Source organism: Callithrix jacchus, chromosome 1, assembly GCF_049354715.1.
Source record: "Callithrix jacchus isolate 240 chromosome 1, calJac240_pri, whole genome shotgun sequence".
Taxonomy (NCBI): domain Eukaryota; kingdom Metazoa; phylum Chordata; class Mammalia; order Primates; family Cebidae; genus Callithrix; species Callithrix jacchus.
Window position 1 is genome coordinate 66078181 of NC_133502.1, and position 27886 is coordinate 66106066.

The 27886-nt window shown below is 40.2% G+C and overlaps 1 protein-coding gene and 2 pseudogenes across 3 annotated transcripts in view; 2 read left to right on the forward strand and 1 right to left on the reverse strand.

The window, feature by feature from the left end:
* LOC118153168 (protein arginine N-methyltransferase 6-like) overlaps window positions 1-7345 on the reverse strand; it is a 47147-nt pseudogene extending 39802 nt beyond the window's left edge. Inside the window, exon 1 of the transcript XR_013529924.1 lies at window positions 7303-7345. The product of XR_013529924.1 is annotated as a protein arginine N-methyltransferase 6-like (transcript). The remainder of the gene's footprint in view (window positions 1-7302) is intronic.
* Window positions 7346-7615: 270 nt separating this feature from the next.
* On the forward strand, window positions 7616-27875 carry LOC144580431 (small ribosomal subunit protein eS1 pseudogene; annotated as a pseudogene). Its single transcript, XR_013529949.1, has 5 exons — window positions 7616-7790; window positions 13187-13303; window positions 16194-16360; window positions 26813-26915; window positions 27032-27875. The product of XR_013529949.1 is annotated as a small ribosomal subunit protein eS1 pseudogene (transcript).
* Window positions 7616-27886, forward strand: part of SPRYD7 (SPRY domain containing 7) — a 28150-nt gene continuing 7879 nt past the window's right edge. Inside the window, exons 1-4 of the mRNA XM_008990174.5 lie at window positions 7616-7790; window positions 13187-13303; window positions 16194-16360; window positions 26813-26915. Of these exons, the coding sequence (XP_008988422.2) occupies window positions 7685-7790; window positions 13187-13303; window positions 16194-16360; window positions 26813-26915 (493 nt within the window). The 5' untranslated portion in view covers window positions 7616-7684. The remainder of the gene's footprint in view (window positions 7791-13186; window positions 13304-16193; window positions 16361-26812; window positions 26916-27886) is intronic.

Genomic DNA, 27886 nt, shown 5'->3' on the forward strand with positions numbered 1-27886 from the left:
AGATGATGTATAATTAGAATGTATTTACTTATTTGGGGGCATCATTCATTTGTTGTTTTTATAAATATTTACTGATTGTTCACTATATAGCAGACATCAATGAATTAAGAACCTATAAAATGGAATTTTCCTTTTTTTCTTAAGAAATTGAAAAAATTCAAGTATCTTCCTAATTTCTCCCTTCCTTTCCAAGGCTTTGAGTATTTTTTTTAGAATGTATTAGGTGTTTGATGTGGACTGATAACTGCATTAGACATAAGACATTAGATCTATAAACAGGAAGTTTTCCTTCTTAAGAAGCCATGTAAAATAATTCTTAAAGCATTTGGTTAAAAGTTTGGAATAAACATAAGAAAAAAAGTATTTTAATCATACTTAATTATTTGCAGGTCTACTCTGCTACACTAACGTTCTCTTGGTCATAACATATCCCTGGAGCTTCTTTTCACTTACTCTTGGTATTTCAAAGCTATTTCTTGTTTTTGTTCTTGTTTTACAAATGGGGTCTTGGTACACTGCCTAGGCTGGAGGGCAGTGGCTATTCACAGGTGCCATCATAGCACACTACAACTTTGAATTCTTGGGCTCAAGTGATTCTCCCACCTCAGCCTCCCAAGTACCTGGGGACTGAAAGCATATGCACCATCGTACCCAACTCTCACAAGGTTGTTTCTTTTTTCAGCGTTTTTCAAACAATCTAGAATTTCATAATCACCAACAATTTTAAGTAGTCTCACATTCCCTATGATTCAGGTTACAGAATCTGTAAAGCATACTGGCCTAGCAGTTGTCCCCAGAACTATGCTAGTTCTATCCAGCACCATATCTACAACCATAGACACTTGCTTTAATAGAAGTACAGCAGTTCCTTCTCAAGAAAACAGCTAGGTTCTGACAGTGTCCCTGCATTTGGGATATTCATATACGGGGCCATCACTGAGAAAATAGGTTTGAAGGGATTGTGACTATAGGCGAAGTCTTCTGACAAACTTTACAAATATTCTACATAAAATAAAATTATAGAGACCAAATGGCATTGTATCTATCCTAAATTCGTAATGTTGGGTACATTTTAACTAATAATCCATGTGACCTTCCTTGTTACTAGAAACATTTTAGGGTCTTTCTCACAATTTCAACAAAATACTTCTAATTTTGTTTTGTTGCAGATATTATATATACCCAGAAGTGTTTTTTTCTTCTGTCTGGTCCTTTCTGCAAATCAAGTGCTTTTTTACTTTATTTATTTGTTTGCTTGGTTTTTAATTTTAATTTTAATTTTTTATTTTATAGGAAGGGAGGAAAGCAGGAAGGGAGGGAGGAAGGAAGAAAGGGAAGGAGGGAGGGAGGGAGGGAGGGAGAGAAGGGAAGGAAGGAAATCAGGCAATGAGAGAGACATTTCCGACCTGGATCTAGAGGTCTACAAGTTGATTTCTTTTTTCTTTTTTTGAGAGAAGGAAAGAAAAAAAAGGAGTGAAGGAGAGGAAGAAAGAGGAAGAAAAAGAGGGAGAGAGAAGGGAAATATTGCTTTATTATTTGTTTTTCTTTTGTCTTTATATCTTCAAAATGTTTTATCAAAAATTACTTGACACTAAGGGTAAATGCTTGGCAGAGTTTTGCATATCAATTAAGTAAATGAGTTAGTGCCATCAGTCACAGTCTTTGTTGGGTATCTCATTCAAGTTGGGTGAAACTTGATCACCACCATCTTTTCTTCTAGTGGAGTTAATGATTCACCCTTTTTCCTCCTTGTCTTATTTGTCCAAATCCTAACGTTTGGTTTTCACTTAAACTAAAAACTGCTCATGGCTGACATTTTCTCTGGAGTCATGATTTAACGCTCTTGTTCACATTCACACCTTTTTTTGGAACCGAACACAAGGATCCAATTTTATACAGGCAACTCTGCATAGGCCAATCAGAACACGCTGTTAGCTATACACCATCTTCTGCAGTTTCTTCTACTCATGTAGCAAGCTTTATCCAGCACTTGTGAGGAAAAGGTCTTTATACAAGATAAAAACAAGAAAGCAAACCACACTGAGCACTACAGCTAGGCCAGCCACCCCCAAACCAAAGGACTATTTCCCTATGTCTCTAAAGAGATTAGGTTCCTCTCTTTGTCCTTCCACTTACTAACTCTCAAATGACAATTTCCACCAACCTGGTCCTTGGGTGTAGCTTTTTTACTTTACAATCTGGAGATGGTGACTTCTTGTTCCTTGGCCCCTACTGTAGTTCAAAGACACAATCACTTGAAGGCTTGCAATGCTTTGGGAAGCTTTTATTTGAACTACTTGGCACAGCTAAGTGTTTTCCAGCCTTTTTCTCATAATACCAGATTATGCAGCTTTTATCTTTAGCCACGAAAACCTTGTACAAAACTCTTCTCATCAGCCCTTTCTACGAAGTCACAGGTTTAAATGCCTTCCTATTAATAAGGAACATAGATCCAAGGACTAATTTTACTTATCCTCATCTTTCTTTATTTCTTTTGAAAATGCAAAAACTATTTTGGTTTTGACCTTTGCTCTGACTCCCTTTTGTAGCCTCAGCATCTTTTTTCCCTTATGATTGCCACAGTAGTACTTAGAATCTAAATTGGCAAGGAAAATATATTTAGAAATATTGAGTAAAAGAACTTGAGGTTGGCAGGGATCACAGAAATCCCCTTGGTTTATGACAGTCTGCTTTATCTTCTATGGAAGGGAAGCAGAATAACATACAGTTTGTCTAGGTTGAAAGTTTTTGGTAAATCACATTTTTTATTCTCGGAGGCCTTTTTCATGTAGCACTTGCTATTGGTTTCTTTTTCTTCTTTATCAATATTAAAAAAGTTGTTGTGCGATTTTAATTTTTTTTTGTACCTTTTAAAATTTCTTTATTTTACGCCAGCTTCTTTTCTTCCTAATGCCAAATCTCTGTATTTTCCAAGTCTCCAACCTGGCTTATTGGTCTTAGCAATTAAAAGAACTATGTTGGCCAGGCTGGTCTCAAACCCCTGACTTCAGGTGATCTGCCCACCTCAGCCTCCCAAAGTGCATCTCTTCTAAAAACAGAAAAATTAGCTGGGTGTGGTGGCAGGTGTCTGTAATCCCAACTACTCGAGAGGCTGAGACAGGAGAATCTGATCCCAGGAGACGGAGGCTGCAGTGAGTTGACATCACACCATTGCACTCCAGCCCAGGCAACAAGAGTGAGATTCCGTCTCAAAAAAAAAAAAGCACTAAATAGGCCAGGCATGGTGGCTCATGCCTATAATCCCAGGGCTTCAGGAGGCCAAGGTGTGTGGATCTCTTGAGCCTAGGAGTTCAAGACCAGCCTAAGCAACATGGTGAAACACCATCTCTATACAAAACACAAAAAATTTGCCAGACGTGGTGGTGCCATTGCACTCCAACCTGGACAACAGAGAACTTGTCTCAAAAAAAGCAAAAGAAAAAAAAAGTACTAAATATCCTTTTCTTCTGATAGAGGCAGCCTGTGAAGGACAATCCTGCAAAATATTCAAAAGCACCACTAACAGAACCAACTAACGGCAGTCTGTTGCAGTTACAAGGTTTATGTTATTTTTCTTATGTATTTTTGGTTGCTCAATGTAGGTAATATAACGTATAATTCAGGAAATCCAGATTAAATGAATACAATTCATGCCAAGTAAATTTAAATGTCAATCTCTCGGGTAAGAAGATAGAAGGAGACAAATACAAATTAGGAATGTATTTTTATATGTAACACCCTAGGGAGGCAGTTTGCAGAGTGGTTAAGAACACAGACCCTAGAGCCAGAATATCTGCTTGAATTCAGCATCATCCTTCATTGACTGTGCAACTGAGTACATTTCTTATTTTTTTCCCTCAGCTTCTTCATCTGTAAAGTGGAAGATAGTTTTTCCCCTTACACAGTTGTTACAAAGACTAAATTAGTTTATTTAAAAAAAAAAACATTTAGAACAGTGCCTGACAATAATAAGTACTAAATAAATGTTGGTTACTATTAGTTACTCAAAATTATAATAATGAATTGGTCAAGGCTCCAGAAATATGTCAGATTTTTGAAGAATGTTTTTGGTAATGTTTCTGATTTTTAAAAGATCACAAATGTGGTTTGGATTAGTCTAAGAAAAAATGTTTTGTTTAATAACTGATTAATGAGTTTTTAAGAACTCATTCTGTATGACCCAGTACAGAATGGGAAATTCACTAACAGAAGACGTCTGGCTGGCATAAAAAACGTTAAAGAAAATCCTAAGCATAACGTTAATCTCAACTCTGAAACACCAGCTTTACATTATTGTTTTCAGTTCTGGAGTCCTGGCATGTCATGGAAGCAGACAGACTCCACATTTTTGAAGTAGTAATTCTTGGTTATTGTTTTGACTTAGATAAATGACCTTGAGAAACTTTTTTTAGGCTTTGTGATTGTTATTTAAAGCGATAGCTGTGAAAGACTGTCAAAACATCTTTAACACTGTGCTTTTCAAAAGGAGAGGATAATTCCTTTGAAAGAAATAATGAATGGATATTAGAATCCCAGATACCAGAAGGAAAAGTGAGTTCATGGATGGCGTTAACCTGCCAAGACAGGGAAGTCTGTTTCAGGAGCTAACCAGCTTTGCTAACTTCATGCTGCGGAGCACACTCGAGTTATAGGACGGGGGAAAAGTGCACTTTGCAGCGCCTCAGGAAATTACTTTTCCAGCCAGGAAAGACTATGGCCCTTCTGCCTCTCTACAGTAATGTCCAATTCACAGCCATTTAGTGTCTGGCTTTTCATTGAAGATGTTACTGACTTGAATGGCCTAAATGTTTATTACATATTTAATACATGTACTTCTTTTAATATTTCTGAACAAAAGTTTCACTTTATAACAACTAATTTTGTTATATTTTATTGTCTAGACATGAGTTATGGCAGTTTACATTCGATGTGGAGATAAATGAAACGTACAAAAAAAGGTCAAATCTGCATTTTGAACTGAGAGCATGTTTAAGAGGATTATAGCATTAATTATGAGTTAGAACTTCAGAATTTTTGAGGCAGCATGATCTGATGTAGCAAATACTGGTTTAGGAATGTTAAAACAAACTAAATACGGCCTGAGAAGGACTCTGTCCTTCTGTATTTGAGTCCTTGTGTACTAACTGTAACCTAGCCTAATAGGAAGACAAGTTTGAAAACCTAATTTAGGAGTATGCACCTGTAACATCAGCTGAGTCTTGGCCAATCCCAGCGGCCATACTTCAACCAGTCATATGCACTGCTGATTGTTCAAACTGTGTTCAAATAAGACAAACGCCCACCTGTAACTAATCCAGCTGTTTCTGTCCTCACTGCTGATTTCTGTATCTCGCTTCCCTCTCATGGTCTAAAAATTTGTTCTAACCACGAGGCATCCCTGGAATCTCTGAATCTCCTGTGATTCTGGGGGCTGCCCAGTCCTTCGTTGCTCAATTTAACTCCTTTAAATTTAGTTCAGCTGAAGTTTTTATTTTAACAGGAATCAGACTGGTGAGCCTTGAATCCTGCCTGTTTATCTCCTGCTCATCTGAAGTTGTAAAGTTACTTAGTACCTCTAGGCCTGTCTCTTCACTTATAAAATGGGGACAATACTGACCTCGAAATCTTGAAATAATTCAACAATATATATATATATATATGGTAGAATATGCTATCTCCAACGTTCCGTTCAAATTCTCATCCCCCGCCCAGCCCCCAGCACTTCCCGTGGGGGAAAAAAATCAAAACATTTAATTCCCAGCATAACTGTTAAGGTTTGCAATAAAAGAAAATTTCACATGTGAAATAATTACCAAGGAAGTACTGTATACGCAGTGGGGGAAAGGACCAACCCTCGACCACTTTAATAATACCTTGGTTATTAATTCTACACTAACTTAATTTCAACGTGCAAAACTTTCCCTTAGTATTATAATGAAAAAACAATTTGTATAGACAGTAAAGAGAACCAGGAACCTGAAAAATTTCCCTCATTCTATAGATATAAAACATTTGTAATTCGGGTCACTAACAGTTATGTATGGGAACGCATTATTTAAGTAGTGGGAGCTTCCAGTTTCCCAGGAAGATCTATCCCTAGGGAAGCCTTTAGGATGAAACTGACCTGGGAACAGAGGTTTGAGCCAGGTTAATTCTAGAGGTCGTCCCAGACATTTCCGGACGCCAAGTGGTATCTTACACTTACATCCTTTTTGTTTTTGTTTTTTTGAGACAACAGTTTCTGTTGCCCAAGCTGGAGCGCAGTGGCGCGATCTAGGCTCATTGTAACCTCCGCCTCCCGGGTTCAAGTGATTTTCGTGCCACAGCCTCCTGAGTGGCTGGAATTACAGGAGTGCACCGCACCCGGCTACTTTTTTTTCCCACCCCTTCTTCTTTTGAGACGGAGTCTCTCTCTGTCGCCAGGCTGGAGTGCAATGGCGCGATCTCGTCTCAACGCAACCTCCACCTCGCCTCGGGTTCAAGCGATTCTCCTGCCTCAGCGTCCCAAGTAGCTGGGATTACAGGCATGCGCCACCACGCCTGGGTAATTTTTTGTATTTTTAGTAGAGACGGGGTTTCACCATGTTGGCCAGGATGGTCTCGAACTCCTGACCTCAGGCAATCCGCCCACCTCGGCCTCCAAAGTGCTGGGATTACAGACGTGAACCACTGCGCCCGGCCTGAAGATGTAAAATCTACCACGGAAGGATGATCTAAGTGGGGAAGGAAATGACAGGTGACGGCCTCCTACGTAGAAGCAGGAAGGAGCTGAGCTGATCGTAGCAGCCGAGGGCGTCTCTCGGGACCCACCCTGCTTCCCGCAGCCTCGGGGGTCCCCGTCACACCCCTCGGAACCTTCAGTGCACCAGACAGGGGGAGCTTGGAAGAAGCAGACCAAGGATCGCCCCTCCCGCCCCGCCCCCGCTCCAGCGGTCCTCTCCCAGGGCGGCCTCCCGCGTGCCCCAGACCGCGCAGTCCCACGGACCAGGTAGTGAGCGTCTCTGCACCGAAAATGTGCACATCCACAGTGCGGTCACTAACAGGCATTACTCCTGGGTCTCTCGTGCGTCTATTTAGGATGTGAGGGAAACCAGCCACTGTGGTGGCAAAGCCTGTTCAGCCTGGGTGCACAGAAGGAAACCTCGGAAGTCATTTCCATTAGCTCCCCTTCCCCCAAACTGATCCGCTTCTGTCAATCCGTCCCTGGAAATAATGTCGAGGCCTGGGACGAGGGGGCGGTGTTTTAAAAATTCTGAATTGGAAAACCCCTGAGAATACTGAGGGACAGACAGCCCCACTCACCTGTCAGCGCTGGGGCAGTGCGCGAAACCGCCTGAGAAAAAACAGCTGGTGCGCAGACGCACACCGTCCTACATCAGCTTGCCCGCCCCGCCCCGCCCCCTTCCACGCCCCCGCACGCCAGTAGCCCCACCCGTCTCCCCGGCCCCGCCCCGCCGCTCGCCCGGTCCGGTTCCTCCCCCGCCCCTTGATCCTCCGCGTTTTCCTAGCAGGCCAGGCTGCCCTTAGCCTGAATTACGCCCTCCCGGCCTAGGGTGTCGCTGTACCGGCTTCCGAGCTCCACACAGACAAATCCAGCGCTCAGGCAGGGGTAGGAGGCGGAGCGAGGCGGCGGGGGGCAGTGTCGCCGCGGACTAGGGACGGCGGTGTCGGTGGTCCCTGCGCTATGGCCGCCTCGGTGTTTTGCTGCCTGCCGTGCTGCAGAGACGGCGGGACCGGCCACATCCCTCTGAAGGAGATGCCGGCTGTGCAGCTAGACACGCAGCACATGGGTAAGGGCCCTCCTTTCCCCAGACTCAACGTCTCCGGGGGGCCGGGCGCGGCGGGCAGGGAGACCTGCAGGGTCAGAAGGTCCTCATGCTGCCCCGCCGCTCCGGCCGCGCTGCCCCGACACCATTTCGTCTTGCAGATCTCTCCAGACGCCGGCGGACTCCCACCTGGGCCTGGTTCTGTGTTCAAGGCTGCGCAGCCCTCTCTGTCATCGCGAGTGGGCGTGTGGACCTCCCATTTTCACGGGAATCTCCGAGGGCTTCCTCTAGAGATGTCCCACGTTCCCAGGCGAGGGGACGGAGAGTGCCCTCCTGGCGCGCCCCAATCAAAACCTACACATTTTCAGTATGCTTCGGTCTGCTCCTCCTTCTGCCCTGTCGGTCTTGTTTCTTGAGCCCTGTCATTTATAGATAGAAGCCTATATTATTGAAAGAAATTTTTCTCTCATCTCCTAAAGTCAAAACAGAGCAGATTGCAGAAGTCTGAAGTCGCACCTCAGGTCAGAACTTGTCATTTCAACTAAAATCTCCCATTGCCCGACTCCTTAGTCATTGTTAGAGGTGTCATTTCATCTGGCCTCTTTCCAACAGGTAGGCTGTTGCAAAATAAAATAGCACTTTGCTTCTTTGCATCTTGCCTTTTCCTTTCAATTCCAAGTTCATATAATTTAACATTCTTCCTTTCCCGTCCCAGCCCTTTCACCTCCTTATTATTTCTGTTTAGACTTTTCCCATGTAGTTTCATGCTTCTGGAATGTAGTTCTAGAAGGAGAGATTTCCCAATATAATTATTTCAGTTAGAGTACTGTCTTTTTGTGGTTTATTTTATTCTAACTATACTTCTGCACTTTTGATTTTTCACACATCTCTGATTGTTTAAAGGACAGCACATTGAAATAAAAAGGCAGTTCTTAATATTTATGTAATTTATAATAAAGCCCTCTCTTGCCCAAATTCCTTATAATTTTGGAAATACTCTGCCCACTGTATTTTTGTATAACACATACTAAATGTGATAATTATATAATTACCTAGTACATGTGTATTTAATTTTAATTCTTAGATCTCCCAAAGGTAGTACAGAACCTTAATACATAATCTTTAATTAATTTATTTATTTATTCTGAGACAGAGTCTTGCTCTGTCACCCAGGCTAGAGTGCAGTGGCACAATCTCCGCTCACTGCAACCTCTGCCTTCCAGATTCAAATGATTTTCCTACCTCAGCCTCCCGAGTAGCTGGGATTACAGGCACTTGCCACTGTGCCTGGCTAATTTTTGTATTTTTAGTAGAGATGGGGTTTCACCATGTTGGTCAGGCTGGTCTTGAACTCCTCACCTCATGATCCACCAGTTTCAGCCTCCCAAAGTGCTGGGATTACAGGGATGAGCCACTGTACCCGGCCTAAATTATTTCATACCCATCATCATTTATAGACAATGGAGTTCAAATCCTAGTTTTCCTCAGAAAATGTTTCCATTTCACTTATTTACTGAAGTAATATTTATTAAGCAACTATCAGGTGGCAGGCATTGTTAAAAGTGCTGAGAATGTAGTGAAGGAAAACCACTACTTAGTTCCTGGGACTCATGATCAACTGCAGCACTTCTTCCTATCTCTGCTGTTAGACTCTTTAGTTACTGCAATCTGCTCTTTAGAGCATTCCTTTTCTCTGGCATCTGTTTTCTCTAGGAAAAGCTGGTCAGATATACTCATTCCACTATGTGTTATTTCTCTAAAGCTGTCCAGCAACTTTCAGCTACTAATTGGATGAAATAGAGTAATGTCATCTCCAAATTTTCTAACTGCAGTAGAAGTTTTTTCTTAACCTGTCTTTCTGTAAACTTAAATTCTTCAATCATAGAGGAGCCTGATTTGAAACTTGAATGAAATGAGAGAAAAGAGTTGTTGAGTTAGAAGAGCATGTTTCAAGCATGAATTGATCTTGACTTGAAAATAGAAACACATGGACTTGGTTATGTGAAAGATTATTAAATAAGGAATATGATTTTTTAACAAAATTGTCTGTATACTTCATATCCAAGTGATATCTCTATCAGGGTTGTCACTTATTTTGGTGATAATGTATTACTTAAAACGACTTTGGAATTCCTCTTTTGGAATTTTCTATGGCATAGTTTTGGTAAGTATGATCATTGATGCTGTATCTTTTGCTTTTAATTGTGAATTGACTTTTTAGAGACAAATGACTTCCAAGGTAGCCACTTTGAAAGGGATACCGCTTATTTGGAAATTTATGTTTCTTAAAAGATCCCTGATGGCTATGCTTATCAGTCTTCTGGCTGTACTCAAATTTGCCTTGACTTTCTAAGCAGTACCAATCATTAATAAAATTACAGATTCAAATACAGAACATCTTTGTACTTAATAAAGAGAAATGGGATAAGCTTAAAATGATTCCCTAATGATTTATAAACACCCTGAATTTTTTGTTTTTTTTGAGAGGGAGTCTTGCTCTGTTGCCCAGGCTGGAGTGCAATGGCCCGATCTTAGCTCACTATAACCTCCGCCTCCCAGGTTCAAGCAATTCTCCTGGCTCAGCCTCCCCAGTAACTGAGATTACAGGCACATGCCACCATACCTGGCTAATTTTTGTATTTTTAGTAGAGATGGGGTTTTACTATGTTGGCCAGACTGGTCTTAAACTCCTGACCTCAAGTAACCCACCTGCCTCGGCCTCCCAAAGTGCTGGGATTATAGGTGTGAGCCACCGTGCCCAGCCAAGAGAGTGTTTTTATCCCATTGTGCTCCGCAAAAGTCCTGAGACTCTGATTGCAGTAGATTAGGTCAGGTTAATGTGGCCAAGAAATGTGGAGGACACTGACTGCCTTAACCTAGGACCAATGTTTTATACCTGAAGCTAGAGATTGAGACAGCTTTCTTGGAATGGTTTGGACCTCCAGAGGAAAGTGTGTCAGGAAAGGGAGAAGAGTGCTACATGTCCACTACACAGTGTCTAGCACAGCATATTCATTCATTCTTTGTCAGTTATTTCATGAGCAGCTGCTTGATGCCAAACACTGCATGGTCTTTGCCATCAAGGAGGATGCTCTCCAGTTGAAACTACTGAAGGTTTATGGAGTAGCCAGATGCAAATTATTTGTAAAGGTACTTTCCCAGAATTTGAGGGTTAACTTTTTTAATTAGAAAAAAAAAAGATGCTAATGAATTTTTAGTAATCATACAATGGGATCTCAGTTTTGCCTTGTTTAAGGGAGAGCATCTCTTAAATCAGCCAGTTTAGAATTGTGTTAGAATCTGAAAATTTTGCATTTCTCTTACGTGTTTGTCCCAAATAATTTTGTTTAACTGTGAATTCAAACTTTTGTTACTGTGCCTTAGTTTTATTTTACCCTTTCTGGAAGAGTCCCATAGAGTTCTAATATTCAGATCTGCTTGGCTGGTATAGTTACTGCCAGCAAAGTGGTATTATTAGCCACAAGTATTGGGAGTTATATGCATTGGTGCATGGGCTATTTCTTACATATTAGAATTATGTAATTCTGTATATTCTTATATATTAGAGTTATATATATTCTCTGATATACATGTCTTCCTTAATCAAATTGGTACTAGGATCATATCAGGAGACAATGTCTTTCTTTCTCACTCTTGTCTATAGATGTTGTTTAAGCTAAAATAAAAATTTTCCACAAGAATAAAGTGCATATTAAAACCTTATTCACATATTTGCAATGTGATTGAAGTAGCTATCTTAATAAACATTTTAAGATCCTAAAGTTAGCAGTTTTTCAGTGTCAGGTATTTTAACATAGATGTGTGTTCTTTTTCATATTCCCTGTACTTTTCAGTTCGCACATGACTAACGCACAAGTGTAGCCACTTGTATTTAGTCTGTATTCAGCTGGCTTTTAGTAAATTGTTTTAATTCATTTGAATAGAATTGAAAACCACCAATTTACTAAAGTCTATTGTGTTTATGTTTTCCTTTAAATTAAGAAATTTATGAAATCATCAAATTGGCTCCTTGGCTAAAAATTAAAGGAGTTTGTCTATTCCTACCTTAAAAGTGTTTTAAACATTCAATATAATTCAGAGTTATTACAGTTTACTTGAAACTGCTTAATTAAAACTTAGTAATCTCACCTAGGCTGGAGTGAGTGGTGCAATCTTGGTTCACTGCAGCCTCTGCCTCCCAGGTGCAAGTGACTTCCCACCTCAGCCTCCCAAGTAGCTGGGACTATAGGCTCATACCACCACACCGGCTAATTTTTCTATTTTTTTGTAGAGGTGGGTTTTGCAGTGTTGCCCAGTGTGGTCTCGAATTCCTGCACTCAAGCAGTCTGCCCACCTCCACCTCTCAGAGTGCTGGGATTACAGACATGAACCACTGTACCTGGCCCACTTAATTAAAACTTATAGATACAAATGAATATTACTTATAAATGTTATCTTAGAAAAAATAGTGAATTAAGTATTTAAGATTATTTATCTATATTTCAAAGTATTTATAGCGTCCCTATTTTTGGGGGGCTGGGTTAGAACTGAACAAATTAATTCTGATTGTTGGATATGAAAATACAAAACTTGGCCGGGCATGGTGTCTCATGCCTGTAATCCCATTCCACTTTGGGAGGCTGAGGCGGATGGATCACAAGGTCAGGAGTTCAAGACCAGCCTGATCAATATGGTGAAACCCCGTCTCTACTAAAAATACAAAAATTAACTGGGCGTGATGGTGCGTGCCTATAATATCAGCTACTCGGGAGGCTGAGGCAGGAGAATCGCTTGAACCCAGGAGGTAGAGATTGCAGTGAACTGAGATCGATCGCACCACTGTACGCCAATGTAGCAACAGAATAAGACAGTGTCTCAAAAACAAAACAAAAATGGCCAGGCGCGGTGGCTCACGCCTGTAATCCCAGCACTTTGGGAGGCTGAGGTGGGCGGATCACAAGGTCAAGATCAAGACCATCCTGGTCAACATAGTGAAACCCTGTCTCTACTAAAATACAAAAATTAGCTGGGCATGGTGGCACGTGCCTGTAGTCCTAGCTACTCAGGAGGCTGGGCCAAGAGAATTGCTTGAACCTAGGAGGTGGGGGTTGCAGTGAGCTGAGATCATGCCACCGCACTCCAGCCTGGCATCTGGAGACAGAACAAGACTGTCTCAAATAATAATAATAATAATACAAAAATTAGCCAGACATGGTGGTGCGTGCCTGTAGTCCCAGCTACTTGGTAAGCTGAGGCAGGAGAATCACTTGAACCTGGGAGGCAGAGGTTGCAGTGAGCTGAGATGAGGCCACTGCACTCCAGCTTGGGCAACAGAGTGAGACTCCTCAAGAAAAAAAAAAAGAAAGAAAGAAAAAAAAGAAAATACAAAACTTTACATAGTGTCTGCATTTTTTGTTTAGGAACAGATGTTGTCATTGTAAAGAATGGAAGAAGAATATGTGGAACAGGAGGTTGTTTAGCCAGCGCACCTTTACATCAAAACAAAAGCTATTTTGAATTCAAAATCCAGTCCACAGGTTGGTATAATAGTACATTACTATTAAAAGTCCTAATTGTTCTAAATATTAAGAGTGATTTGTAACATATTAAAAAGGATTCAGAAGATAATATGAAAGCATCAAACTCTTAGAAGATCTGGGTCTTCCACCCGTAATTGTGTGATCCCCGGTGAATTAGTTAATTTAGTTAAATTAGGTTCAGTTTTCTCATTTTTAAAATGGGTATTACAGGAGCTGCCCTTTCTGCCTCACAGGAACTTTATGTATGAAGGTGTTTTAAGACAAGACATGCTGGATAAATGTAAGGCACTAGCATTTTTAATGGGATCCAGATGTACCCTCTTGTTTGGTTAAGCATATAAGGTCAAACATATAAGCAGCATATACTCTTGCTATTTATTTTAGGATTAAAGTCAACTTTTTGATTCTGAGTTTTTCTCTTAGTTATTAAGATACCTTGATTCAGTGTTCTGAAGCAGTCATCAAATTCAGAATTCAGATAGAAGTCTACAATCTATATTTCTCTTTTTATAATTTATGGAGTTTATTGAATTATAAGGCAATTCTATGTGATTATAATAGTTTAGTTAACTGTGACAGTATTGTATATGGGGACACTTTTTAAGTAAAAGCTTTATTGTAAAGTGGCCAGGCATGGTGGCTCACACCTATAATCCCAGCACTTTGGGAGACTGAGGTAGGCAGACCACCTGAGGTCAGGAGTTTGAGACCAGCCTGGCCAACATGGCGAAACCCTGTCTCTACTAAAAATACAAAAATTATCCAGGCGTGGTAGTGTAGTCCTAGTTACTTGGGAGGCTGAGGCAGGAGAATTGCTTGGAAGCAGGAAGTGCAGGCTGCAATGAGCTGAGATTGTGCCATTACACTCCAGCCTGGGCAACAGACCGAGACTCCATCTCAAAAAAAAAGCAGCCAGGCACAGTGACTCACATCTGTAATTGCAACACTTTGGGAGGCTGAGGCTGTGGATCACGAGGTCAGGAGTTTGAAACCAGCCTGGCTAACATACTGAAACCCATCTCTACTAAAAATACAAAAAATTAGCTAGGTGTGATGACTGGCACCTGTAATCCCAGCTACTTGGGAGGCTGAGGCAGGAGAATTGTTTGAACCTGGGAGGTGGAGTTTGCAGTGAGCCGAGATCTCACCACTGCACTCCAGCAGGGGCAACAGTGCAAGACTCCACCTAAAAAAAAAAAGGCTTTATTGTAAAGAAACTTCTAGTGAAGTACTGTGTGAGTAATATGGGCAGAGAATAGGAAAATAAGAGTAGAGTAAATCATGCTGTCACTTGACTAGCCTTGAATGATATGACATTTCCCCCTAGGGCTCATTTTCTAAATTAGTTTCACTTATTTATTTATTTATAGATGAGGTCTTGCTCTGTCACCCAGGCTGGAGTGCAGTGGCATGATTATAGCTCACTGCATTCTAGACTCAAGCAGTACTCCTGCCTCAAGTTCCCCAGTAGCTGAGACTACAGGTTCAAGTCACTGTGCCTAGCTGTAAATTAGTTTTAAATAATGATTTTCAATGGGGCATGGTGGCTTACACCCATAATCCTAGCACTTTGGGAGGTTGAAGCAGGAGGATTGCTCAAGACCAGGAGTTTAAGACCTGGGCAACATAGCACAACCCCATCTCTACAAAGAAAAAAATTACTTGGGTGTGGTGGTTCAAGATACTGGGTAAGAAAATGATTTTCCACCTTATTGTTAATGTCTCCTCTCCATGATATTGCTTATGGCATATATTGTTTGTCACTCATTGTAGATATAAAAACTGAAGACAGTATATTCTCACTTTTCAGAGGGAGAGCTTAAAACTGAACTCCAGACTATTTAAATTCAGTGTGTAGCTTTTAAAAATTCTTTTTGAGAGAATAATAATGATGATAATAATAGCTAACATTTTCTGAATATTTACTGTGTGCTTTACTTACTCATGTTTTGGAGTACTTAAACTGTTCCAAGTGCTTTACTTGGATTATCTTGTATCTTTTCATAATCTTGTGAGATGAGTGCTGTTAGAATCCTCAGTTCACAAATAAGGGAACAAAGAGAGGTAATTTGCCCAAGATGATATAGCAAAGTCAAGATTTAATCCTCATTTGCTCAATTCCAGGGCCCACTCTCTTATCTCCTAGGCTGTACTACATCTGTGGAGAACATAGTATAGTTTGAAAACTACTTTTTTATTTTATTTTATTTTATTTACTGAGATGGGGGCTGGCTCTGTTGCTCAGGCTGGAGTACAGTGGAATGATCATGGATCACTGCAGCCTTGACCTCCCGGGCTCAAACAGTCCTCCCACCTCAGCCTCCTGAGCAGCTGGGATTACAGGCACATGCCCTCATACCCAGCTAATTTTTGTATTTTTGTGGAGACAGGGTTTTGGCATGTTGCCCAGGCTGATGCAAAGTAGTTTTAAAAGAAGATTTTTAAAAAAAAAAAGTAATAGAGGCCGGGCGCGGCACGCCTGTAATCCCAGCACTTTGGGAGGCCGAGGCGGGTGGATCACGAGGTCAAGAGATCGAGACCATCCTGGTCAACATGGTGAAACCCTGTCTCTACTAAAAATACCAAAAACTTAGCTGGGCATGGTGGCACGTGCCTGTAATCCCAGCTACTCGGAAGGCTGAGGCAGGAGAATTGCCTGATCCCAGGAGGCGGAGGTTGCGGTGAGCCGAGATCGCGCCATTGCACTTCAGCCTGGGTAACAAGAGCGAAATTCCGTCTCAAAAAAAAAAAAAAAAAAAAAGTAATAGAAAACAATGTAGTGATAATACAGCACTTCCTTTAAAAAGTATATACTCCCTTTTAAAATAACCCTGTTTATGGTTGTAGTCTTCAGATTTTGAGGGCATTTAAACTATTATATTTTTAGGAATCTGGGGTATCGGTGTTGCCACTCAGAAGGTTAACTTGAATCAGATTCCTCTCGGCCGAGATGTGCACAGTCTGGTGATGAGAAATGATGGAGCCCTGTACCACAACAATGAAGAGAAAAATAGGCTGCCAGCAAACAGTCTTCCACAGGAGGGAGATGTGGTGGTGAGTTCCCTCGTGGAGCTGCTTTCCACTGTAAATGACTTAACTTGAACTGCTTTTTTTAGTATCTACCGCTTTGCCTGGGAGTTTGTGGTTTGAATTCCAAAGCAATGGGACTGGATCTAATGAGATGGTGCATTTTTCCGGAGAGGACTTGCAGATGCTGCTGCCCTACTCAACGGCCGTCTCCTTTTTAGAGCTGCCACTGGCCAGGAAAATCAGTGTGAACCCTTATTTCCACTCTGGAGAATTAGTGACAGGCTGGCTGCTGACCATACATTTCCTGTTTCTCTCACATTGGAGAAACCTTGGTCCACAATTCTTAAAAGTTTGCTGAAGCTCATATTAGAAAATACTAGGTTTATTGGAGGTGTTTGTTAGGGAAAATGTTCAACTTCCTTCCTTCTTTCCTTCCCTTTCCCACCTTCCTCCTTCCCTTCCTTCCTCTTTTTTTTTCCTTTTCTGAGATAGAGTATCACTCTTTCACATAGGCTATGGTGCAGTGGCATGATCTTGGCTTACTGCAATCCCCGCCTCCTGGGTTCAAGCTATTCTCCTGCCTCAGCCTCCCAAGTAGCTAGGATTACAGACACACACCACCATGGTTGGCTGATTTTTTTGTACTTTTAGTAGAGACAGGGTTTAGCCATGTTGGCCAGGCTGGTCTTGAACTCCTGACCTCAAGTGATCCACCTGCCTCAGCCTCCCAAAGTGAGCCACTGCACGCAGCCACACATTTATTTCTTCATTTGTTATGAAATTCTGTTAGAGAATTACAGCATTTTATCAGAAATGTTCATCTTCATTAAACTTAACCTAATTAAACTCTTTAGAGAATAGAACTCAAAATCCTAAAGCTTGATAGTAGAAAAGTTTTTCTTAGACAGCAGAGGATAGTGAAAGTTACATGTTATTAAAACTTTTCTGTTTTTACTCCTATCTGGCTCTATTTAACTCTTTACCAAAACTAGCACGTTGAAAATATAGTCCAAAGATTTCTTTCTGTCTTTTCCAGATACTTCCTCCCACACTCTATTATCCAAAACTCCTCCCTATCTACTGAGGTCAGGCTATTATTAAGAACAGAGTCCTAGAGTCTCCTTGAGCCAAGGTGCCCTTGTACACCGAAACTTGGCTTCTCAATTCTGATATGAAGTTGAGAAGAATCCATGAATAGTGAAAGAAAGTTTCTAAAAAGATGATATAGACAAGAGAAATCCACGTTAATTTTGAAAAGGTACAGTATTTTAGAAAGAATGAAGAAAGATGTGGAAATTGACGTTTTTGATTATGACCTGATCTTTCTTCTCTTTTCTGCAATTTCTAAAATATGAACAACAGTAAGTTTTTAATTGTTGGAAGTTTTTTTTCCTGAATTGACTGAAGAAAATAAGGATATGAAAGGTGTAAGCCATTAAAAAAATCTGCTTTTCCCCATTCTTTTTGAATAGTTGGTTCTGTATTTGTAGATCGTTGCCAGATGCCCCATAATATGGAACATCCTTATTCAAATGGTGATTTCTTGAAAGAGAATCTTGAAGTCAAGTTGATGCTGTCAACCTGTTTACCTTAAAAGATGAAATTCAAATATAAGAAAGGATTATCAGTAACAAATGCTTTTCTTTGTTGTTAAACTGAAACTTCTACCGGCCTTCCTATCTCATTTCATTTGTAGTGATGTCTAATAGCACGATATGACAGACTGAAGAATGCCACTTTTTGTCTATCAGTGTTGTTAAAATAAGACTTCGAGTTTTCACGCTCATTCTCATAAAAGGAGAACTAAAACCATGAAATACATGCAGTGCCAAGAAAAGAAAAACATTACCCTGTCATTTTAACTTCATCTTCCTAGTTCAAGAACTGGAGAACAAATGCTGCCAAATTGTTAACAGTGGCATGGAATAAAGAAAATGAATTATAAGAGAGGAAAATCATTCTTATGTGTTTAGAATGTAAGTCATGTACCATTCCCTGAGGAGAAATCAAGAAAAATAAGCTCTTAACATCTAACCGAATGATTATATGATTACACTCGTATGATAATCACCAGTGCAGCACAGTGTGCTACAGAACTAGGAAGACATACATGAAACAGTTTATGCTTACTTTCTCCTTAGACATATAGTTCTGAAAAGTACAAATTTCATTCTAAAATGCCTGTATATGTATCAGTTTAATTTTAGAGAAGTCTTATAAATATTCTATGTAATAATAACCATAGTGAATGCTTCTATGCATTTATTATGGGCACAGTTCTAAGTATCTGGCAAGGAATAAATTGTTTAATGCTTATAATGGCCCTTTGAAATAGGTATTATTATTTTTATTGTTTTTTTTTTAAGATGTTGTTTTGCTCATGTTGCCCAGGCTGGAGTGCATTGGTGCAGTCTTGGCTCACTGCAACCTGCACCTCCTGGGTTCAAGTGATTCTCCTGCTTCAGCCTCCCAAGTAGCTACGATTACAGGAACCTGCCACCACTCCTGGCTAATTTTTTTGTGTTTTTAGTAGTGACGGGGTATCACCATTTTCACCAGGCTGGTCTGGAACTCCTGACCTCAGGTGATCCTCCCACTTTAGCATCCCAAAGTGCTGGGATTACAATGTGAGCCACCGCACCTGGCTGGTGGTAGTAGTATTCTCACCATTTTACAGATTAAGAGAAGTTAAGTAATTTCTTATGTGAGTTAATTACAAGACTGTATAGCTCAGCTAGGCACTATGGCTTATGCCTACAACCCTAGCACTTTGAGAGGCCAAGTCAGAAGGATCCCTTGAGCTCTGGAGTTTGAGACCAGCCTAGGAAACATGGTGAGACCCATCTCTACAAACAAACAAATAAATAAAATTTAAAAAGAAAATTAGTCGAGCACAGTGGCATGCTCCTGTAGTCCCAGCTATTTGTAAAGCTGAGGTGGGAGAACCACATCAGCCCAGGAAATAAAGGTGAGCCATGATCCAGCCTGGGCCACAGAGCAAGACCTTGTCTCAAAAAACAAAACAAAACCAAACAACCAAAAACCAAAACAAGATCATAGCTGAACCAGTCTCATTTCAAAATGTGTTCACTAATCTGCACACAATTATTAATAGGCATAGAACAGATAGGATATTTTGCTATTATTTTGGCAGAGTCAAACCCAGTTTCCTCATCATAAAATAGATTAGGTTAGAAAAGACTTGAACTGGCTAGTCATGGCTGTAATCCCAGCACTTTGGAAGGCTGAGGTGGGTAGATCACAGTGAGCCAAGATCTTGCCACTGCACTCCAGCCCGGGCAACAGAGTGAGACCTAGTCTCAAAAAAAAAAAAAAGGAAAGAAAATACTTGAACTAAACTATGCTGGGGTGGGACTTCTCACATCCTTCCTCACCTCTTTGGTGCTGGGATTTTGTTACTGCAGGCTTAAATTTAAAACTTGCTTAAGGCCAGGCACAGTGGCTCATGCCTGTAATCCCAGCACTTTGGGAGGCCAAGGTGGGCAGATTATTTGAGGTTAGGAGTTCAAGACCAGCCTGGCCAACAAGGTGAAACAACATCTCTACTAAAAATACAAAAATTAGCCGGGCATGGTGGTGGGCACCTGTAATCCAGCTATTTGGGAGGCTGAGGCAGGCAGGAGAATCTCTTGAACCCAGGAGATAGAGGTTGCAGTGAGCTCAGATGGTGCCACTGCACTCCAGCCTGGTCGACAGAACAAGACTCTGTCAAGGAAGGAAGGAGGGAAGGAGGAAAGGAGGGAAAGAGGGAAGGAGGGAGGGAGGGAGGGAGGGAAGGAAGGAAGGAAGGAAGGAAGGAAGGAAGGAAGGAAGGAAGGAAGGAAAGAAAGAAAGAAAAAAAAACTTCCTTGTTTGCAATGGGCCACTGGGGGATGAAGGTGTCTGAATTACAACCTCACATAAGGTTTTGTTTTTTTAAATGAAAACAGACTTTTTCATTAGAAAAGTGAATCCCAGCCATCAGTTAGCTTTATTTTAGTTTGTCTAAAGACACAAACTAAAGTGAAACAAAGGCAATCTATGTACTATTTATCTTTCTCAAGATTCCTTATTATTATTTTTTTGCACTTTAGGTTTTGGGGTACATGTGCAGAACATGCAAGATAGTTGCATAGGTACACATGTGGCAGTGTGATTTGCTGCCTTCCTCCCCTTCACCCACATCTAGCATTTCTCCCCATGCTATCCCTCCCCAACTCCCCCACCCCACTGTCCCTCCCCTATTCCCCCCAATAGACCCCAGTGTGTAGTGCTCCCTTCCCTGTGTCCATGTGTTCTCAATGTTCATCACCCGCCTATGAGTGAGAACATGCAGTATTTCATTTTCTGTTCTTGTGTCAGTTTGCTGAGAATGATGTTCTCCAGATTCATCCATGTCTCTACAAAGGACATGAACTCATCGTTTTTTATTGCTGCCTAATATTCCATGGTGTATATGTGCCACATTTTCCCAGTCCAGTTTATCATCGATGGGCATTTGGATTGGTTCCAGGTCTTTGCTATTGTAAACAGTGCTGCAATGAACATTTGTGTGCATGTGTCCTTATAGTAGAACAATTTATAGCGCTTTGGATATATACCCAGTAATGGGATTGCTGGGTCAAATGGAATTTCTATTTCTAGGTCCTTGAGGAATCGCCACCCTGTCTTCCACAATGGTTGAACTAATTTACACTCCCACCAACAGTGTAAAATTGTTCCTATTTCTCCACATCCTCTCCAGCATCTGCTGTCTACAGATTTTTTAACGATCGCCATTCTAACTGGCGTGAGATGGTATCTCAATGTAGTTTTGATTTGCATTTCTCTAATGACCAGTGATGATGAGCATTTTTTCATATGTTTGTTGGCCTCATGTATGTCTTCTTTTGTAAAGTGTCTGTTCATATCCTTTGCCCATTTTTGAATGGGCTCGGTTGTTTTTTTTCTTGTAAATCTGTTTTAGTTCTTTGTAAATTCTGGATATCAGCCCTTTGTCAGATGGGTAAACTGCAAAAATGTTTTCCCATTCTGTTGGTTGCCGATTCACTCTAGTGACTGTTTCTTTTGATGTGCAGAAGCTGTGGAGTTTGATTAGGTCCCATTTGTCTATTTTGGCTTTTGTTGCCAATGCTTTTGGTGTTTTGTTCATGAAGTCCTTGCCTACTCCTATGGCCTGAATGGTTTTGCCTAGATTTTCTTCTAGGGATTTTATGGTGCCAGGTCTTATGTTTAAGTCTTTAATCCATCTGGAGTTAATTTTAGTGTAAGGTGTCAGGAAGGGGTCCAGTTTCTGCTTTCTGCACATGGCTAGCCAGTTTTCCCAACACCATTTATTAAACAGGGAATCCTTTCCCCATTGCTTGTTTTTGTCAGGTTTATCCAAGATTGTATGGTTGTAGATATGCCTCTGATGCCTCTGTTCTGTTCCATTGGTCTATATCTCTGTTTTGGTACCAGTACCATGCTGTTTTGGTTACTGTAGCCTTGTAGTATAGTTTGAAGTCTGGTAGTGTGATGCCTCCTGCTGTGCTCTTTTTGCTCAGAATTGACTTGGCTATGCGGGCTCTCTTTTGGTTCCATATGAAGTTTAAGGTGTTTTTTCCCAGTTCTGTGAAGAAGGTCATTGGTAGCTTGATGGGGTTAGCGTTGAGTCTGTAAATTACTTTGGGCAGTATGGCCATTTTCACAATATTGATTCTTCCTAACCATGAACATGGAATGTTTATCCATCTGTTTGTGTCATCTCTTATTTCATTGAGCTGTGGTTTGTAGTTCTCCTTGAAGATGTCCCTTACGTTCCTTGTAAGTTGTATTCCTAGGTATTTTATTCTCTTTGTAGCAATTGTGATGGCAGTTCGTTCTAGATTTGGCTCTCTTTAAGTCTGTTATTGGTGTATAGGAATGCTTGTGATTTTTGCACATTGATTTTATGTCCTGAGACTTTGCTGAAGTTGCTTATCAGTTTCAGGAGTTTTGGGGCTGAGACGATGGGGTCTTCTAGATATACTATCATGTTGTCTGCAAATAGAGACAATTTGGCTTTCTCCTTTTCTATTTGAATACGCTTTATTTCTTTTTCTTGCCTGATTGCTCTGGCTAGAATCTCCAGTACTATATTGAATAGGAGTAGTGAGAGAGGGCATCCTTGTCTAGTGCCAGATTTCAGAGGGAATGCTTCCAGTTTTTGCCCATTCAGTATGATATTGGCTGTTGGTTTGTCGTAAATAGCTTTTATTATTTTGAGATATGTTCCATCAATACCAAGTTTATTGAGGGTTTTTAGCATAAAGGGCTGTTGAATTTTGTCAAAGGCCTTCTCTGTGTCAATTGAGATAATCATGTGGTTTTTGTTTTTGGTTCTGTTTATGTGGTGAATTGCGTTTATAGACTTGCGTATGTTGAACCAGCCTTGCATCCCCGGGATGAATCCTACTTGATCATGGTGGATAAGCTTTTTGATGTGCTGTTGCAATCAGCTTGCCAGTATTTTATTGAAGATTTTTGCGACTATGTTCATCATGGATATTGGCCTGAAGATTTCTTTTCTTGTTGAGTCTCTGCTGAACAGGATGATGTTGGTCTCATAAAATGATTTGGGAAGGATTCCCTCTTTTTGGATTATTTGGAATAGTTTCAGAAGGAATGGTAACAGTTCCTCTTTGTGTGTCTGGTAGAATTCGGCTGTGAACCCATCTGGACCTGGGCTTTTTTTGTATGGGAGGCTCTTAATTGCTGTCTCAACTTCAGATCTTGTTATTGGTCTATTCATAGTTTGGGCTTTTTCCTGGTTTAGGCTTGGGATGGCACAAGTGTCCAGGAATTTATCCATTTCTTCCAGGTTTGCTAGTTTATGTGCATAGAGTTGTTTGTAATATTCTCTGATGATGGTTTGAGTTTCTGTGGAATCTGTGGTGATTTCCACTTTATCGTTTTTTATTGTATCTATTTGGTTATTCTCTCTTTTTTTTTTTATTAATCTGGCTAGTGGTCTGTCTATTTTTTTGATCTTTTCGAAAAACCAGCTCTTGGATTTATTGATTTTTTGAAGGGTTTTTCGTGTCTCTATCTCCTTCAGTTCTGCTCTGATCTGTTATTTCTTGTCTTCTGCTAGGTTTTGAGTTTTTTTTTATCTTGTTCCTCTAGCTCTTTCAATTTTGACGATAGGGTGTCAATTTTGGATATCTCTACTTTTCTCATGTGGGCACTTACTGCTATATATTTTCCTCTAGAGACTGCTTTAAATGTGTCCCAGTGATTCTGGTATGTTGTGTCTTCGTTCTCGTTGGTTTTGAAGAACTTCTTTATTTCTGCCTTCATTTCATTGTTTATCCAGTCAACATTCAAGAGCCAGTTGTTGTTTCCATGAAGCTGTGCGGTTCTGAGTTAGTTTCTGAATTCTGAGTTCTAACTTGATTGCCCTGTGGTCTGAGAGACTGTTTGTTATAATTTCCGTTCTTTTGCATTTGCTGAGGAGTGATTTACTTCCAATTATGTGGTTAATTTTAGAGTAGGTGTGATGTGGTGCTGAGAAGAATGTATATCCTGTGGATTTGGGGTGGAGAGTTCTGTAAATGTCTATCAGGTTTGCTTGTTCCAGGTCTGAGTTCAAGTCCTGGATATCCTTGTTAATGTTCTGTCTGATTGATCTGTCTAATATTGACAGTGGAGTGTTAAAGTCTCCCACTATTATTGTGTGGGAGTCTAAGTCTCTTTGTAAGTCATTAAGAATTTGCCTTATATATCTGGGTGCTCCTGTATTGGGTCCATATATATTTAGGATCATTAGCTCTCCTTGTTGTATAGATCCTTTTACCATTATGTAATGTCCTTCTTTGTCTCTTTTGATCTTTGTTGCTTTTAAGTCTATTTTATCAGAGATGAGAATTGCAAGTCTTACTTTTTTTTGCTCTCCATTTGCTTGGTAAATCTTCCTCCATACCTTTATTTTGAGGCTTTGTGTATCCTTGCATGTGAGATGGGTTTCCTGGATACAGCACACCGATGGGTTTTGGCTTTTTATCCAATTTACCAGTCTGTGTCTTTTGATTGGTGCATTTAGCCCATTTACATTTAGGGTTAATATTGTTATGTGTGAATTTGATACTACCATTTTGATTCTAGCTGGCTGTTTTGCCTGTTAGTTGATGCAGATTCTTCATTTTGTTGATGTTCTTTAGCATTTGGTATGTTTTTGGAATGGCTGTTACTTGTTCCTTTCTATGTGTAGTGCCTCTTTCAGGAGCTCTTGTAAAGCAGGCCTGGTGGTGACAAAATCTCTGAGTACTTGCTTGTTCGCAAAGGATTTTATTTTTCCTTCACTTATGAAGCTTAGTTTAGCTGGATATGAAATTCTGGGTTGAAAGTTCTTTTCTTTAAGGATGTTGAATATTGGCCCCCACTCTCTTCTGGCTTGTAGGGTTTCTGCCAAGAGATCTGCTGTGAATTTGATGGGCTTCCCTATGTGGGTAACCCAACCTTTCTCTCTGGCTGACCGTAGCATTTTCTTCTTCATTTCAACCCTGGTGAATCTGACGATTATGTGCCTTGGGATTGCTCTTCTTGAGGAATATCTTTGTGGTGTTCTCTGTATTTCCTGGATTTGAATATTGGCCTGCCTTGCTAGGTTGGGGCTTGATTATTAATAATTGTTTAAGCTCACCCTGGCTTTGCTAAGAACTGAGAAGCTTTGATGGCCCTTAACACATTAGCTTCTCTGGGCCTTTGCTGTCTTGCCTGTAAAGAGAGAGAATTAAGACTAAGATGATCTATAAAATCTTTTTTACCTCTAAAAAGCTTTTAACTTGATAGAATTTATCCATAGTCAGAAATCCTGAAATCCTTGAAGTGGTTTGCTTCTTGGTCTATGATGACTTCTCTATTTAAAGATCTCTGCTGTTTTTCAAGGAAAAGATGTCTTTTCATTATCAGTTAGTCGCTATTATATAAGGTTTTAAAGAGAGAAGGTGATTAAGAGCAAGTCTTTAAAGAGAGGCATGGTTATTTAGAGAGAGGTACTGTGATTAAAAACAAGTATTCTGAAACCGTACTGCATGGGTTTAAGTCACAGCTTTTCCACTTCCTAGCTGTGAAATCTTAGGTAAATTATGTAATCTTTCTGTGCTTTAGCTACCTCATCTGTAACATGGGGATATTAATACTGTCTTGTTGTGAGGATTAAATGAGTAAATATGAACTGCCTAGAATAGTAGCACTATTGGTATGTAATATGGGCTATCTAAGTGTTTTCTAGCATTTTAACATTAATTATTAATATTACTATAGAGTTTTTTTTTTCCATCAATAGTGTATAGAGTAATTTTATTGCATTGTTTTTTAAATCACTTGAGTTGTTTTTGTTCTATTTTTTAACTTGAAACTAATTAACAATTTTATTCAGTTGTAAACACCAGCTTTTCCTTAATAATATACCTGACAAATTTGAAACCAGGGTAAAGAGATGTAGAAATGTGTTATTTCTTCCTAGAAATAAATTGTATAGAGACATTTCTTCATAATTTGAAGACAGTGACAGGTAGTAAGTCCTGACAGTGAAAAAAACCTCATTGTTTTTCCTTCTTAAGATCAAATTCTGCTGGGCATGGTGGCTCATGACTGTAATCCCAGCACTTTGGAAGGCTTAGGAGGGTGGATCACCTGAGGTCAGGAGTTCAAGACCAGCCTAACCAACATGGTGAACCCCATCTCTAAAAAAAAAGATCAAATTCTTTAGAGAGAGAGAGAAGCATTTTCTCTAGGAGTGTAAAAGGTTTCTCTATTCATGGTATGTAGTTCTTATATTATCTTAGCATTCAAAATATAAAATCTAGGCCAGGCGCGGTGGCTCACGCCTATAATCCCAGCACTTTGGGAGGCGGAGGTGGGTGGATCACGAGGTCAAGAGATCGAGACCATCCTGGTCAACATGGTGAAACCCCGTCTCTACTAAAAATACAAAAAAATTAGCTGGACACGGTGGCACGTACCTGTAATCCCAGCTACTCAGGAGGCTGAGGCAGGAGAATTGCCTGAACCCAGGAGGCAGAGGTTATGGTGAGCCAAGATCGCGCCATTGCACTCCAGCCTGGGTAACAAGAGCAAAACTCTGTCTCAAAAAAAAAAAAAAAAATATATATATATATATATATGTGTATATATATATATATATATATATATGTGTGTATATATATATATATATATATATATAAATCTAGATTATACAAATATAATTCTAGGATTTAAACTGTTGACTTTGTTTTATCTCTAATGTGGACTCTTGGGATGTTACCTGATGTTATTCCCCCTCATAATTACTACTAATTTTTTTTAGCTCAGTTCAAGTAGAATTCTACCAAATTTTGAACCCCTAATGAAAATTGTTGTCACCCTCTGCTTAGTTTTTTGTCTCCATACTTACCAGTCAACGCTTTCTGACTGCTCAGCTTTTATGGAACATTTCTATTTTTTCCTTCCTAGGGTATTACATATGACCATGTGGAATTAAATGTATATTTGAATGGAAAAAACATGCATTGTCCAGCATCAGGAATACGAGGGACGGTGTATCCAGTTGTTTATGGTAAGCTAAAATATTTCTCATGTATTATTAGATATGTATTAACTTTTGTTTGGCATGTGTATCAGTCCATTCTCGTGTTGTTAAAAAGACATACCCCCTTTTGGCTCTCTGAGCAGCACCATGGCGGTTGGCAAGAACAAGCGCCTTACGAAAGGCAGCAAAAAGGGAGCCAAGAAGAAAGTGGTTGATCCATTTTCTAAGAAAGATTGGTATGATGTGAAAGCACCCGCTATGTTCAATATAAGAAATATTGGAAAGACGCTAGTCACCAGGACCCAAGGAACCAAAATTGCATCTGATGGCCTCAAGGGTCGACTGTTTGAAGTTAGTCTTGCTGATTTGCAGAATGATGAAGTTGCATTTAGACAATTCAAGCTGATTACTGAAGATGTTCAGGGCAAAAACTGCCTGACTAACTTCCATGGCATGGATCTTACCCGTGACAAAATGTGTTCCATGGTCAAAAAATGGCAGACAATGATTGAAGCTCATGTTGATGTCAAGACTACCGATGGTTACTTGCTTCGTCTGTTCTGTGTTGGTTTTACTAAAAAACGCAACAATCAGATACGAAGACCTCTTATGCTCAGCACCAACAGGTCCGCCAAATCCGGAAGAAGATGATGGAAATCATGACCGGAGAGGTGCAGACAAATGACTTGAAAGAAGTGGTCAATAAATTGATTCCAGACAGCTTTGGGAAAGACACAGAAAAGGCTTGCCAATCTATTTATCCTCTCCATGATGTCTTCGTTAGAAAAGTAAAAATGCTGAAGAAGCCCGAGTTTGAATTGGGAAAACTCATGGAGCTTCATGGTGAAGGCAGTAGTTCTGGAAAAGCCACTGGGGATGAGACAGGTGCTAAAGTTGAACGAGCTGATGGATATGAACCACCAGTCCAAGAATCTGTTTAAAATTCAGACTTATAATAGTGGCAAATAAAATGTGTGGCAAATAAAATGTCTTATTTG